Source organism: Trachypithecus francoisi, unplaced genomic scaffold, assembly GCF_009764315.1.
Source record: "Trachypithecus francoisi isolate TF-2019V2 unplaced genomic scaffold, Tfra_2.0 Lachesis_group12, whole genome shotgun sequence".
NCBI lineage: Eukaryota > Metazoa > Chordata > Mammalia > Primates > Cercopithecidae > Trachypithecus > Trachypithecus francoisi.
In genome coordinates, this window is record NW_022681457.1 from 79,737,247 (window position 1) to 79,752,250 (window position 15,004).

At 48.0% G+C, this 15,004-nt stretch overlaps 1 protein-coding gene across 6 annotated transcripts in view; it reads right to left on the reverse strand.

Moving 5' to 3' along the window:
* The window catches only part of ARMH1 (armadillo like helical domain containing 1), a 55,896-nt gene that overhangs the window by 18,100 nt on the left and 22,792 nt on the right, over positions 1-15,004 (reverse strand). For all 6 annotated transcript variants that reach the window (XM_033226682.1, XM_033226683.1, XM_033226686.1 and 3 more), the window contains exons 4-7: positions 11,308-11,376; positions 10,249-10,415; positions 7,050-7,246; positions 3,998-4,082 (exon numbers count right to left, since the gene is read on the reverse strand). In XM_033226682.1, the coding sequence (XP_033082573.1) occupies positions 3,998-4,082; positions 7,050-7,246; positions 10,249-10,415; positions 11,308-11,376 (518 nt within the window). The remainder of the gene's footprint in view (positions 1-3,997; positions 4,083-7,049; positions 7,247-10,248; positions 10,416-11,307; positions 11,377-15,004) is intronic.

A 15,004-nucleotide genomic window follows, 5' to 3' on the forward strand; every position in this document is an offset into this window, starting at 1 on the left:
AATGCAGTCACAGAGTCGCGTTCCCACTGCCTCTTGCACACTGTTAGCTGTTACTGAATAAATGCAGAAGGACTCGAACTTAGGCCGATACTGGAAGAAGCTGTGGCCGGTTACAACTCTGGAGGACTTCATCAGCATAAGAGGTTTTGTTTTGGTCGGGTGCAGTGGCTTGCGCTTGTGATTCCAGCACTTTGGGATGTGGAGGCAGGAGGATCACTTGAGCCTGGGAGTTTGAGGGCAGCCTGGGCAACATAGGGAGACCCCATCTCTACAAATAATTAACTGGGCATGGTGATCTGTGCCTGTAGTCCCAGCTACTTGGGAGGCCTAGGTGGGAGGATGACTCGAGCCTAGGAGGTCGAGGCTGGAGTGAGGCATGACTGTGCTACTGTGCTCCCGCCTGGGCAACAGAGGGTGAAACCCTGTCTCAAAAAAGAACAAAGATTTTTTTTTATTTTTCACAGACTTCTACTGAGCACCCATTATGTTCCAGGTCCTGAGTTGGAAAAAGATGAATCAGACCCAGTACCTGCCTTGGAGTTGCTGAGAGGTCTGGAGGAGAAAGGCATAGAGGCGAGTAATGACTAATGCAGTGCATATGTGCAGTACTCACTCACTTGCTCACTCATTCACTCAACAAACATGCAATGAGGACCTAACATGCTAGGGCTGTGCTGAGGATATAAGGATAAATGCCATGATGGTTGAGCTGAAATTGCACACAGTCTATGTAAGGGGAAGGTACCATTTTAGAGAACACAGCTCTGATGGAGGGGGGTTAAAGGAGGGGGGCAGGGTGGTTCAAAGGAAGAAGGGCTGACATTTGGGCAGAGATTGAAGGCAGGGTCAGGGAAGGGCTTAGAGAGGCAATGCTTAAGCTGAGAAGTGATGGATGGATGAGGAGGAGTGGGCATGTTTGCCACACAGAGGTGGGGTGGGGAGAGGAAGGTCTCAGTGCTACCCAATCTAGTCTTTGGGATCGTTTGATTAAGCTTCCTAACATGATTCTACTACCAGGTCATCGCCTTGCTCCAATGCCAGTGACAACCCTCTGGTGCAGGGTCTGACTATTATTTAGGTCCCTGTACCACTCCACCCCTTCACTGGCAACTCCTCTCCAGCCAGGACACTCTGTTCCAGCTGCTAACAGATTTTAGCATAGCATTATTTCTCAACATACAAGGCCCACATATGCACACAGAGCTTGCAGGGGTCAAAAAAATACAAAACTGACAATGTTACTGAAGGAATAATATGCCTGATGTTCAGTTTAACCACTACTGCCCAAAAATAACCTAGGTTGGAAGTGGTCTCCAGAGCTTTGCTGATCTTCCCCAGGATCTCACTTGTGTACCTGAACCTCAGTGCCTGGCTGCTCCTCATGCTCTCCTCCCCAGGCTTCCTGAACCTGGGGCTCAGCCTGTCATCCTGGACACGGGAGTCCCTATCCCTATACTAATGCCCAGACCATTCCTGATTACTGGGCCTGTCTGTCCTGGTCTCTTGGGCCCCGCCCACTCCGACATCCAAACGCTGCCTCATTCTCCTCACCAGGCAGTTCCCTGTCCTGTCCATGCTCTCTTCCTGGGGCTATGTACCCAGCTGGACCAGCACATTCTTCTTTTGTCATTTGGACCACCCCAAATGCCTCCTAATTGGCCTCCAGCCTCAAGTGGCTCCCTGTGGCTCTGGCTCACCTGGCATAGCACCACCCAGGCCATCTTCGGAGGCACTGCACTCCCTCAGCCCTCACTTGTGCACAGCTCACTTTTCAGTGGCTCCATGCTGCCTACTGGAGAGACTGCCACCTACCCACATGGCATTGAAGGTGCCCCTCCATTGCTCCTAGCCTACCTTTCCTAGACCTTTACCATCTCTTCTCTAAGTGACCTACCCATTATTCCCAGGACACACCTTGCACTTCCCTGTCTGCCTTCCTTTCTACCATCCCCCTTTCCCAAACGACCTCCTCTCCTCCTTTCCACCTTCCCAAATCCTCCCTATTGTCCACAGCTCAGTTCAAACACCACCGTCTCGGTGAACCCTTCTTTAATCTCCTCCTGTTGAAAATAGAATCTCCTTCCTCTGAACCACTATAGGAAAAGGGAAGGAAATTTTATCGTTTAAATATCTGCCATGCGCTATATGTTAAAAGCATAAACTTGGCCGGGCGCAGTGGCTCAAGCATGTAATCCCAGCACTTTGGGAGGCCGAGACGGGCGGATCATGAGATCAGGAGATCGAGACCATCCTGGCTAACATGGTGAAACCCCGTCTCTACTAAAAACTACAAAAAACTAGCCGGGCGTGGTGGCAGGCACCTGTAGTCCCAGCTACCCAGGAGGCTGAGGCAGGAGAATGGCGTGAACCCGGGAGGCGGAGCTTGCAGTGAGCTGAGATCCGGCCACAGCACTCCAGCCTGGGTGACAGAGCGAGACTCCATCTCAAAAAAAAAAAAAAAAAAAAAAAAAAAGCATAAACTTTAGAGTCAGGCAGATCCGGCTAGAATCCAATAGCTGTGTAACCTTGGGAAGATACTTAATCTCTCTGTGCTTTATTGTTGTATCTTGAAAAACATAAAAGTACATATCTTTACCATTCATTCATGGAAACATTTGAATACCTAGTATGTACCAGGTTGTGTACTCTTCTGGTTATTTTGTTGTTATTATTGTTGTTTTGTTGTTGTTGTTTTGAGACAGAATCTTGCTCTGTCGCCCAGGCTGGAGTGCAGTGGCGAGATCTCGGCTCAATGTAACCTCTGCCTCCTGGGTTCAAGTGATTCTTGTGCCTTGGCCACTCGAATAGCTGGGATTACAGGCACACGCCGCCACCCCCAGCTAATTTTTTTGTATTCTTAGTAGAGACGGGGTTTTCCTGCGTTGGCCGGGCTGGTCTCAAATTCCTGGCCTCAGGTGATCTGCCTGCCTTGGCCTCCCAAAATGGTGGGGCTACAGGCGTGAGCCACCATGCCTGGCCTCTTATGGTTATTTTGAGAAGTAAATGAGGTGTTGTATGGAAAGTGGCAGGCACACAGAGGTTCTCAATAAATAGGCCGGGTGCGGTGGCTCATGCCTGTAATCCCAGCACTTTGGGAGGCTGAGGTGAGAGGATCGCTTGAGGCCTGGAGTTCAAGACCAGCCTGGGCAACATAGTGAGACCTCGTTTCTGCAAAAAGTTAAAAAGTTAGATGGACGTAGTGGTGCACACCTGTGGTCCTAGCTACTTGGGAGGTTGAGGAGGGAGGATCTCTTGAGCCTAGGAGTTTGAGGCCACAGTGAGCTATGATGGCACCACTGCACTCCAGCCTGAGCAGCAAAGCAAGATCCTGTCTCAAAAAAAACCCAGGAGGGCTGGGCGCGGTGGCTCAAGCCTGTAATCCCAGCACTTTGGGAGGCCGAGACGGGCGGATCACGAGGTCAGGAGATCGAGACCATCCTGGCTAACACGGTGAAACCCCGTCTCTACTAAAAATACAAAAACTAGCCGGGCGAGGTGGCGGGCGCCTGTAGTCCCAGCTACTCGGGAGGCTGAGGCAGGAGAATGGCGTAAACCCGGGAGGCGGAGCTTGCAGTGAGCTGAGATCCGGCCACTGCACTCCAGTCTGGGCGACCGAGCGAGACTCCGCCTCAAAAAAAAAAAAAAAAAAAAAAAAAGGAAAAACAACCAACCAAATGAATACTATGACTATTCAGTTTAGTTTCTTAAAAGAAGAACATTCCTCAGGGTGATTTCTGTTTAGCCAGGAAGCACCACATAAGACTGGGAGCCAGAGCCAGCTCTGGACCCAGGCAGGTTCTTGCAATCATTCAGGCACCCTAGGCACCCTGTGGCTGACGCCATAGGTGTGACTGACATTTTCTGAACCAGTGTCTTCCATCTGCCAAGGCTGTCCCAGACACTCCACATCAAGGCTCTTTGTGACTAAGAAAGCTTTTGAGAGCTGATACGCCTGGCTCTCAGTACCCCTTTCTGCAATCTGGAGTAGCCTCCCTACCTTCATACTGGACTTCCAGGTGCATCGTGCCCAGTACCTTCAGCACGCAGTCCACGATGCTGGGGTGTGTGGTCCCAACGATTGACTGACCAGACAGACAACAGGACAAAGTGGTTAGTCTCTTTTTTTTTTTAAAGATGGATTCTTGGCTGGGCACGGTGGCTCACATCTGTAATCCCAGCATTTTGGGAGGCCAAGGCAGGCGGATCATGAGGTCAGGAGATGGAGACCATCCTGGCTAACAAAGTGAAACCCCGTCTCTACTAAAAATGCAAAAAATTAGCCAGGCGTGGTGACGGGCGCCTGTAGTCCCAGCTACTCTGGAGGCTGAGGCAGGAGAATGGCGTGAACCAGGGAGGCGGAGCTTGCAGTGAGCCAAGATCGCACCACTGCACACCAGCCTGGACGACAGAGCCATTTCAAAAAAAAAAAGATAGATTCCTACTCTGTCACCAGGGCTGGAGTGCAGTGGTGCGATCTTGGCTCACTGCAACCTCCGCCTCCCGGGCTCAAGCGATTCTCCTGCTTCAGCTTCTGAGTAGCTGGGATTACAGGTGTCCGCCACTATACCCAGCTAATTTTATTTTTTTAAGTAGAGATGGGGTTTCACCATGTTGACCAGGCTGGTCTTGAACTCCTGACCTCAAGTGATCCGCCCATCTCAGCCTCCCAAAGTGCTGGGATTACAGGCGTGAGCCTGTGCCCACCCAAGGTGGTTAGTCTTTAGATCTTGTCTACCTGGAAGAAAGGAAACGCAGACTTCCAAACAGCCAGGCGCCTGGGTGAATGGGGGAGAGGAAGGGAGGGCAGTGGTGAGTCACTGGGCCTAGACTGAGGCTGCCACTGAACTCTCTAACTCAGAAGGCATTAAATGAGACTACCTGCTAGAGGTGCAGGAACAAAGCCGGCTACTCTGAATGGGGGAGAGGGGACACAGGGCAAGAAGAATGGAACTCATCCAAGATCCTAAAATCTTCTCTTCCTCAGGAACCTCATCCCATCAGACAGACCCTTTTTTCTCTCTCTTCAAACTTTACCCATGCATTGGTTCTTTTCTTTTAGCATTAAACATCCTCAAGCTCATCCATATTTAACATCGTCCTTCAACTCTGTCTTCTCCTTTGCTATTGCTCTTTTTTCCCTTTACATCTAAGCTTCCCAAGAGAAGCCACTTCTTCATCCCCTATTCATCCTTTGACAGGCTGCTGTGATTTAATTTTTCCTGCCATAGACAGGCTCCTAATTCACCAAAACTTTTCCTGCTGGGACCATCTTTCTATTCTGCCCTTACCGACGCCCTTTGTCGCGTCTGACCCAGCTGATCATGTCCTCCTTATGGAAACTCTTTTCCCTTGATTTTCCAGCCCCATTTTTTCTGTTTTCCTTCTATCACTGTCATTGCCCTTTTTCTTTTCTTTTCTTTCTTTCTTTTTTATTTTTATTTTTGAGATGGAGTCTTGCTCTGTTGCCAGGCTGGAGTGCAGTGGCGTGATCTCGGCTCACTGCAACCTCCGCCTCCCGGGTTCAAGCAATTCTCCTGCCTCAGCCTCCCAAGTAGCTGGGATTACAGGCGCCCGCCACCACGCCCGGCTAATTTTTGTATTTTTAGTAGAGACGGGGTTTCACCATGCTGGTCAGGCTGATCTCGAACTCTTGAACTCATGATCCGCCCGCCTCGGTCTCCCAAAGTGCTGGGATTACAGGCCTAAGCCACTGCACCCGGCCCTATCACTGCCCTTTGGCCCTATCACTGCCCTTTTTCGAAGAGGCAGAGTGGTATGTGGAAAGAGTAAGGACTTAGGAGAGGGCGGATTTATATTCTCGCTTGGTAAACACCTTTTATTTATCATGTGGCCTTGGATAAGTCACGTAACACACTTTCCTGAGCTCAGTTCCACCATCTTTGAAAAAAGGGAGAATAGTATCTGCCTCCATCAGGTATAGTGAAGACTAAGAGAGAGAGTGTACATAAGCCCCTAACACAGTGGCTGGCATGTATGAGGCACTTAAGAAATGGGAACTGTGGAAATAAGATAATAATGATAATCTGATCTGTTTTTAAAATTGTTTTAGAGACAGGATCTCACTCTATCACTCAGGCTGCAGTACAGTGGTGCCATCATAGCTCATTGCAGCCTCAAACTCCTGGGCTCAAGCGATCCTCCCACCACAGCCTCCTGAGCAGCTGGGACTATAAACACATGCCATGGCAGCCAGTTATTATTATTTTTGAATTTGTCTTTTTTTTTTTTTTGAGACAGATCTCACTTTTTTGCCCAGGGAATACAGTGGCATGATCTTGGCTCACTGTAACCTCTGCCTCTCAGGCTAAACGATCCTCTGAACTCAGCCTCCCAAGTAGCTGGGATTACAGGCGTGTGCCACCCCACCCAGCTAATTTTTGTACTTTTAGTAGAGACGGGGTTTCACCATGTTGGCCAGGTTGGTCTCAAACTCCTGACCTCAAGTGATCCGCCCGCTGCAGTCTCCCAAAGTGCTGAGATTACAGGCCTGAGCCACTGCAACCAGCCTGATGGTTCATCTTAAAGCCACTTTTTAAGCCTCTATCCCCCCTTTACTAGGCACAATGTCTTCATATGCTCACCATGCCCCAAATTCGGTTTCACTTGCATCCAAGGGTACTGTCTGAGAGAAGGGCAAAAGCCAGCAAGGAAAAAAGCCTTCCCCAGCACTGGAGACCTGGCCTCTTCACTTACATGCTGTCTGCAAATGCACCATTATTCTTTCCCGATCACATCCACTCCTTTAATCTTTTCTACAGCCCTTTCATCATCCTTGTTGCTTGTCTCAACCACTTTTAAGTCTGCCAACATCCTTCTGATCCTTAAGTAAACAGGACAAATCACTCTGCTGGGAGGCATGAACTCTCTGCCCTACCTTGGCCTTCTGGAAGTAACACTGATTGAACAACAGACATGCAGTGGGAGGCTGAGCTCCGTTTCTCATGCCTGTGTGGAGCACAACTGCGGAAGGTAATTGTAAGATTATTGTATCTGAATCAGAACCACAGGAGCATGCAGCCTTGGCTCACCTGGGCAGTCCTGAGAGTCTGCAGGGACAGCTGCTGGGCTTTGGGGGACTCGCAGGGCAGCAAAGCTATTAGACCTTTATACACTTGATTTTGGTACTTGGGATTGCCGTGGACCAAAGAATCCAACAGAACCTGCACTTCCTCCTGGGTCTCTTCTGACTTAGACTTTGCCAAAAATTCTGCTATGGATCGTACACCTGAGCAAAGAAGAGAGGAAATTCTAAATTGGAAGGGCTTTATGAAAATAATCCCCACCCAAGATTATATAATATGAATAGGATTAACAGCTCTTCAACTAAGCCTGTTCACCCAAAGCAAAACTGAGGCTTGGTTCTGATGTTGCATCACTGTCTTGTTTACCTTAGAGCTATGTGGCTTTCAGCATAGGCATGTCAAAATCTGTGTTTTAAAGTCTAAAATGGCTCTGCACAATTTACAAATAAAACATGCATTTTTTATTGCTATATGATAACACTTTTTTTTTTTTTAAGATGGAATCTCTCTCTGTTGCCTAGGCTGGAGTGCAGTGGTGCGATCTCGGATCACTGCAACCTCTGCCTCCTGGGTTCAAGTGATTCTCTTGCCTCAGCCTTCCAAGTAGCTAGGACTACAGGCGTGTGCCACCAGGCCCGGCGAATTTTTGTATTTTTAATGGAGACAGGATTTCACTGTGTTAGCCAGGATGGTCTCGATCTCCTGACCTCGTGTTCCGCCCGCCTTGGCCTCCCAAAGTGCTGGGATTACAGGCGTGAGCCATGGCGCCTGGCCATGATAACACTTGTATAGCACTCAGCAGTTTGCAAAATGGTTTTATGAATACTAACTCACTTAATCCCAGAAACCATACCAAGAGGAAGGTGTTACTCCCACTTTATGGATGAAGACACTGAGGCTTTGAGAGGCCATGGGGTAGACAGACAGGAGAACCTTGATGAGAATGCAGGGTGGGAAGTGCTTTGAAAAAGGGAGATGTGGCCGGGCGCGGTGGCTCAAGCCTGTAATCCCAGCACTTTGGGAGGCCGAGACGGGCGGATCACGAGGTCAGGAGATCGAGACCATCCTGGCTAACATGGTGAAACCCCGTCTCTACTAAAAATACAAAAAAAACTAGCCGGGCGAGGTGGCGGGCGCCTGTAGTCCCAGCTACTCGGGAGGCTGAGGCAGGAGAATGGCGTGAACCCGGGAGGCGGAGCTTGCAGTGAGCCGAGATTGCGCCACTGCACTCCAGTCTGGGCGACAGAGCGAGACTCTGCCTCAAAAAAAAAAAAAAAGAAAAAGAAAAAGGGAGATGTGAGTCGGGCGCGGTGGCTCACGCCTGTAATCCCAGCACTATGGGAGGCCGAGGCAGGTAGATGGCTTGAGTTCAGGAGTTCGAGACCAGCCTGGCCAACATAGTGAAACCCCGTCTGTATTAAAAATACAAAAGTTAGCTGGGTCTGGTGGCACGCACCTATAGTCTCAGCTACTGGGGAGGCTGAGGCAGGAGAATCACTTGAACCCGGGAGGCGGAGCTTACAGTGAGCCGAGACTGCGCCACTGCACTCCAGCCTGGGCTACAGAGCGAGAATCCAACTCAAAAAAAAAAAAAAAAGAAAAAGAAAAAGGAAGATGTAGTGGGTGGTATCTCTTTTACATGCCTCACTTGGAGCACTTCATAGATTATATTACAATTATTGAGCCGGGTGTGGTGGCTCATGCCTATAATTCCAGCACTTTGGGAGGCAAAGTTGGGTGGATCGCTTGAGCTCATGAGTTCGAGACCAGCCATGGCTAACATGGTGAAACCCTGTCTCTACTAAAAATAACAAAGATTAGCCAGGCATGGTGGTGCTTGCCTGCAATTCCAGCTACGTGGGAGGCTACGGCATGAGAACTGCTTGAACCTAGGAGGCAGAGGTTGCAGTGAGCTGATATTGTGCCACCGCACTCCAGTCTGGGTGATAGAGTGAGACTCTGTCTCAAAAAAGAAAAAAAAAAAACAACTAGATTATTTACTTTTCTCACCAGACTCTAAACTCTCTGAGGACAGGGACTATATTGTATTCATTTTTGTATCTCTAGCACTTGGCATATATCTACCACACAGTAGGTATTCAATAATTATATTTCAATTTTTTTTTCCTTTTTTTTTTTGAGACAGAGTCTTGCTCTGTAGCCCAGGCTGGAGTGCAATGGCGTGATCTCAGCTCGCTGCAACGTCCAGCTCCGGGGTTCAAGCGATTCTCCTGCCTCAGCCTCCCGAGTAGCTGCCATTATAAGCACCCGCCACCACACCCAGCTAATTTTTTTTTGTATTTTTAGTAGAGACGGGGTTTCACCGTGTTAGCCAGGATGGTCTCGATCTCCTGACCTCGTGATCCGCCCGTCTCGGCCTCCCAAAGTGCTGGGATTACAGGCTTGAGCCACTGCGCCTGGCCTAATCTTTGTATTTTTAGTAGAGAGGGGTTTTTTGCCACATTGGCCAGGCTGGTCTCAAATTCCTGACCTCAGGTGATCCACCCGCCTTGGCCTCCCAAAGTGCTGGGATTACAGGTGTGAAGCACTGCACCTGGCCTTCAATTTTATTTCTTGAGTTATTCATAATTCAATTTCTTTTTTCTTTTTTTTTTTTTTTTGAGATGGAGTTTCACTTTTGTTGCCCAGGCTGGAGTGCAATGGTGAGACCTTAACTCACTGCAACCTCCGCCTCCTGGGCTCAAGCAATTCTCCTGCCTCAGCCTCCCAAGTAGATGGGACTACAGGCCCCCGCCACCGCACCTGGCTAATTTCTTTTGTATTTTTAGTAGAGACGGGGTTTCTCCATGTTGGTCAGGCTGGTCTCAAACTCCCGACCTCAGGTGATCTGCCCCCCTCGGCGTCCCAAAGTGCTAGGATTACAGGTGTGAGCCACCATGCCCGGCCTCATAACTCAATTTCACAAAAGATGTTGGGCCACAGTTCAATAAATCTTTGAATGGATGCCTGAAACAGGATATATTTAAAAAGGAGAAGTATTTCTAAAACCACTACTGAAAAATGTGACTAAATGATGAATCAGGAGAATCATAAATCTGGGTTTTCCAGTGGTGACGTGAACAGGAGCACAAAAGGTTCCTGTTCAACTAGTTCCATGATGTGTTTTTCCTATAGCAGTGGTGGGTTCTGCCACCATTTCATTGAGGTCCCTAGGGAGACACATCTTGTGATACACAGTACCCACCATAGCTTTCACAAATGAGCTCCTTGTACATCCTGCCAGAGTTTGCAATAACCTGAAGTAGTTTGACGGATTCCTTCTTGGCCTCCTCCTTGATCTTCTCCAGCCCAAGTATTTCCAAGAGTGTCAGGACACCTCCAACCTCAAGAAATTCTATAAGGTACCGATTACTGTCCAGAGGGATAGAAAAGTAGAAATAAAACTCTTGTCAAGTTCCTTTGCACTGAACTTTCAAAGAGATCCCAAGGTCCCCTTTCACATACTTTGACCTCCTACCCAGGAAATGTCCATAGGTCAAGTGACACAAGAGTGTGGAAATTCTTCCTTCAAGCAGGAAATGCTGGAATTATATACTAGGGACAGTTTTTGGTTTTGCCACTCCAGCATCTCTTCTCCTTCTTCTTGTAATACCACCTCAACTGTCACTTGGGGAACCACCCCTCTGCCACTCATGGGCCATGTAGTTTTGGTGGGGTGAGGAGGTGACAGGGTATGTCACCCTTCTGACTGCAGAAGTTGTTTTGCGGCTGGGCACGGGACCTAAATTGATCCAATGAGGCTCAAAGCCTGGGACTTTCTTGGGAAGCTGTGGAAAGGATCTGCTCTGTTTTTGGTGTGTCTGGAGCTCCTGAGGACCACGGCACACAGAGGTCTATGAACACAGAGGAGAAGACACAGAAATGGGGAAAAAGAGAGGGAGGCCAAGTACTGATAACATTGTTTGAGGCCTGGATCTAGTCAGGGCTGAAATATATATTTCTACCCTCTGGGCTTTTCCAGTTAAGTGAGCCAATAATTTTCCTTTTTCTAAGTCCAATATGAGGTGGTTTTCTGCAGTTGACAACCAAGAGAGTGCTGTCTAGTGAAGCGCCACTGGAGAGCACGGGATGGGGGAGCAACTAGAGCAGGAGCCCGGTGGACATTACCTCTGGGCCCATCCCAAGAGCTACAAGGAACCCACTGCTAACAGGAATCCGTGGCCCTGGGTGGTGTGAATGCCAAGGACATCATGAGCCTGAAATGCCACTGAGACCCCCAGAATCACGCTAGAACAGAACTCACCTGCTCACAGCTGATAAGAAGATGCCAATGGACCTGAGAAGCTTTTCTAAACATGAGTCAGTCACATAGCTGTATGACATGTTAAAGAGGGTGTCATTTCAGGGTGGTTTTTCACACAGAAGCCAGAGTCTGTGCCTAATTTCTGGTACCACCCAGGGTTCAGGGTGGCCAAGTAGCTGAACTGTGGCCCTTTACCCTGAGAGGGGCTACCAGCTGAAGGGGAAGTGGCAATACACACAGGATGCGGCGAGAAGGGAGTGCTGGCTGTTCACTGTTCTCCAGGAGGCTCCTCTGCGGCCATTCAGCCACCTTGGCTCTTACAGGCTCTCCAGGGAACAAGGAGGCTCTGATGAATTAAGGACCCCTGGAGAAGGCTGGGAGTCAATATCCCAAACTTCTCTAAGCCGTGCCCGTTGCAGCCTTGGTCTCAGCATAGTTCATGACTTTGTGCTTCATTCTTAGATTTCCCTAAAAAGAACCAGCTTCATCATTAATTCTCAATTTTTGTACTTGTTCAAAGTTTTACACTGGAGGTCACTATCCTTATGAAGAATTGGCTTCCTAATAAGAATAAAAGGAGATGGTGGAAAACTTAAACTCTGATTTAAACCAACCTCAGTATTTAATGTTATTTTTTAATGTGAGTCTTTGCAAAAAGCCTCATTATAATCAAGTACCCAAAGCACGCATCAGCTCGGATACAAGGTATGAAATCAAGCCACAACAGAAAAGGAACCAGTCAACAATTACTAGGCTCATAACACATCAGAGGCTCTTAGAACACTTAAGAAATTAGCTGAAATTATTGCAGCTCATGGAGGATGACTGAGAGCTTCCAAGGCTGATAAAGGCTAATGTAATGGGTTGGAGGTAATGGTGCTTTGTTTGGGCGGGGGGTGTGTGAAGCAAATTATCTCTGCTGCACCCTGGTTCCCAGGATGCCAATAGAAGTAGAGACAGATTGGCTCATTAGGAAAGGCTCTTTACTGCAAAAATAGTGTTTGCTCTGGAGCCAGGCTCCCCTGCCTGTTGCCGCCATAGCTGGGGCCAGGCGTCAGCCCACGTGGTGGTCTTTTTATTCCTACGTTGTCCCCACCCTGCTCCCTCAACCTCTGCCCCATTCCTGCCTCAGTGCATTTTCCCCTTTTTCTTCAGGCTAGGCTGACAAACTTTTGTTTTTGTCACCTTCTGTTTCCCCTGTCCTGGGCTACTCTTTTCTTTTCTTTTCTTTTTTTTGAGAGAGGGTCTCACTCTGTTGCCCAGGCTGGAGCACAGTGGTGCAATCACAGCTCACTGTAGCCTTGAACTCCTGGGCCCAAGCAGTCCTCCTGTCTCAATCTCCTGAGTAGCTGGGACTACAGGTACGTGCCACCATGCCCAGCTATTTTTTTTCTGTATTTTTTGTAGAGACATGGATCTCATTATGTTGCCCAGACTGGTTTCGAACTCCTGGATTCAAGCAATCCTCCTGCTTCAGCCTTCCAAAGTGTTGGGATTACAGGCATGAGCCAGCATGCCAGCTTTATTTTTTGTTTGTTTTTTTCTTTCTTTTTGTGGAGAATGGAGTTTTGCTATGTTGCCCAGGCTGGTTTTGAACTCCTGGGCTCAAGCAATCCTCCTGTCTTTGCCTCCCGTAAGTATTGAGATTACTGGTGTGAGCCACCACACCCAGCTAGTCTTGTTTTCATAGTCACTCACTGTACATATTTCTGGTCTACTATTTCCAGGAATTAGTTCCAGAACACATTGTTTGAGTCCTGGATCTAGAGAACATGGGATGAAGGAGCAATGTTGGGGCCACAAGGTCAGCAGTAGCTAACAAGTACCAGCTCCTATTGTGTGCGGGGCACTGTGCTAACTGCTTTGCTTGCATTGTCTCATATAATCCTCACCATGGCCCTCCAGTGGGTGCTATTAGCATTTCCATTTACTTACTGAGTAACATAAGGTAACAATCTCAGGTCAATAACTTGTACAAGGTCCCACAGTGAACTGCTGGAACCGGGATTTGAGCCTAGACAGTCGACTCCGATTCTAACTCTTACTGTTAGGCTTTCTGGTTTGTAGACAAATGGATGGAGGGGGCTTTGCAGATGAACTCCCAGTGTGGTGTCGCAGATGGAGCTGTGGTCTGCATGGTTCACTAAGTAGGAGACACGATGGCGTATAGGCTTTCGGACAGACACCCGGTTCTAACCTTATCTCTACCATTTGCTAGTAAATCACTCAACCTTTTCAAGGCTCATCTTTCTTATCTATAAAATGGAATAATACCAATCACCTATTAGGCTGGGTGTTAGGCCCAAATGAGATAATATTTGCACAGTATATATCTCAGTGCCTAGAACATAAGAAGACTCAATAGGCTGGGCCCAGTGGCTTGTGCCTGTAATCCCAGCACTTTGGGATCCTAGCACTGAGGAGGGTGAATCACTTGAGGTCAGGAGTTCAAGATCAGCCTGGACCACATGGTGAAACCCCATCTCTACTAAAAATATAAAAATTAGCTGGGCATGGTGGCACATGCCTGTAATCCTAGCTACTCGGGAGGCTGAGGAAGGAGAATTGCTTGAACCCGGGAGGCGGAGGTTGCAGTGAGCCGAGATTGTGCCACTGCACTCCAGCCTGGGCAACAGAGTGAGGATTTGTCTCAAAAAAAAAAAAAAAAGGACTCAATAAATGGTAACTAATTTTATCATTTAATATATAAATCCTACTGAGCTATTCTGAAAGTTCAAGGTTGGAAAAAGGGTTTAGGCTTATATGGGACTTTGTGGTAGTCAATTTTGCAAAAAATAATGATGCTCTGATGCTATTATATTGACTTGTTTTGCTCCAAAATCCACCATAACTGGAGGGCTAAGTAGGAGAAGTCGGTTTATTAATTCAAAACACTGTTATCACCTCAGGCAGTCTATTTTTTCTGTTGTATGACAAGATTGCAAAAGGTTAGGGAATTATGAATAATTCTAGGTGTAGAACACTGATTCTACAACTGTTTAGTAAAAGCATGGTTCATTCATAGTGGGCACTGAGTACCCACTAAATGTTAGGTACTATGATTGGCACTTGAGAAATGAAGAAGAATGATGTAATGCCTAATGTAATAAGTGCAATGACCAAGTAAGAAAAACACAGAATGCTCAGACACACTGACATTTCAGTGGGGGATTGGGGTGGGAGAGATCCTGCAATAGCAACTGAGAAATAGCAGAAGGTAGAAGAAGAGGACAGCTGAAGAGGAGGCAGTGGTCAAGCAAGGCCAGGACTAGGGTGAGGTGAGGGAAACACTTGCCTGGGGTCTGAAATTTAAAGGGGCACCAAAAAACTCAGTTATCAAATAATATTTCAATGAGCTATTTAAAATAAATTAATATTAAAAAGTCCATGATGGGCCAGACATGGTAGCTCACACTTATAATCCCAGCACTTTGAGAGGTCAAGGTGGGAGGGTCGCTTGAGCACAGGAGTTTGAGACCAGCCTGGGAAACAGCAACAGCAAGGTCCTGTCTCTACAAAAAAATAATAAAATTAGCTGGGGGTGTGGTGGTGCATCCCTGTAGTCCCAGCCACTTGGGAGGTTGAGGTGGGAGGATGGTTTGAGCCCAGGAGGTTGAGGCTGCAGTGAGCTGTGATGGCACCACTGTGCTCCAGCCTGGGTGACAGAGTGAGAGTGAGACTCTGTCTCAAACGACAA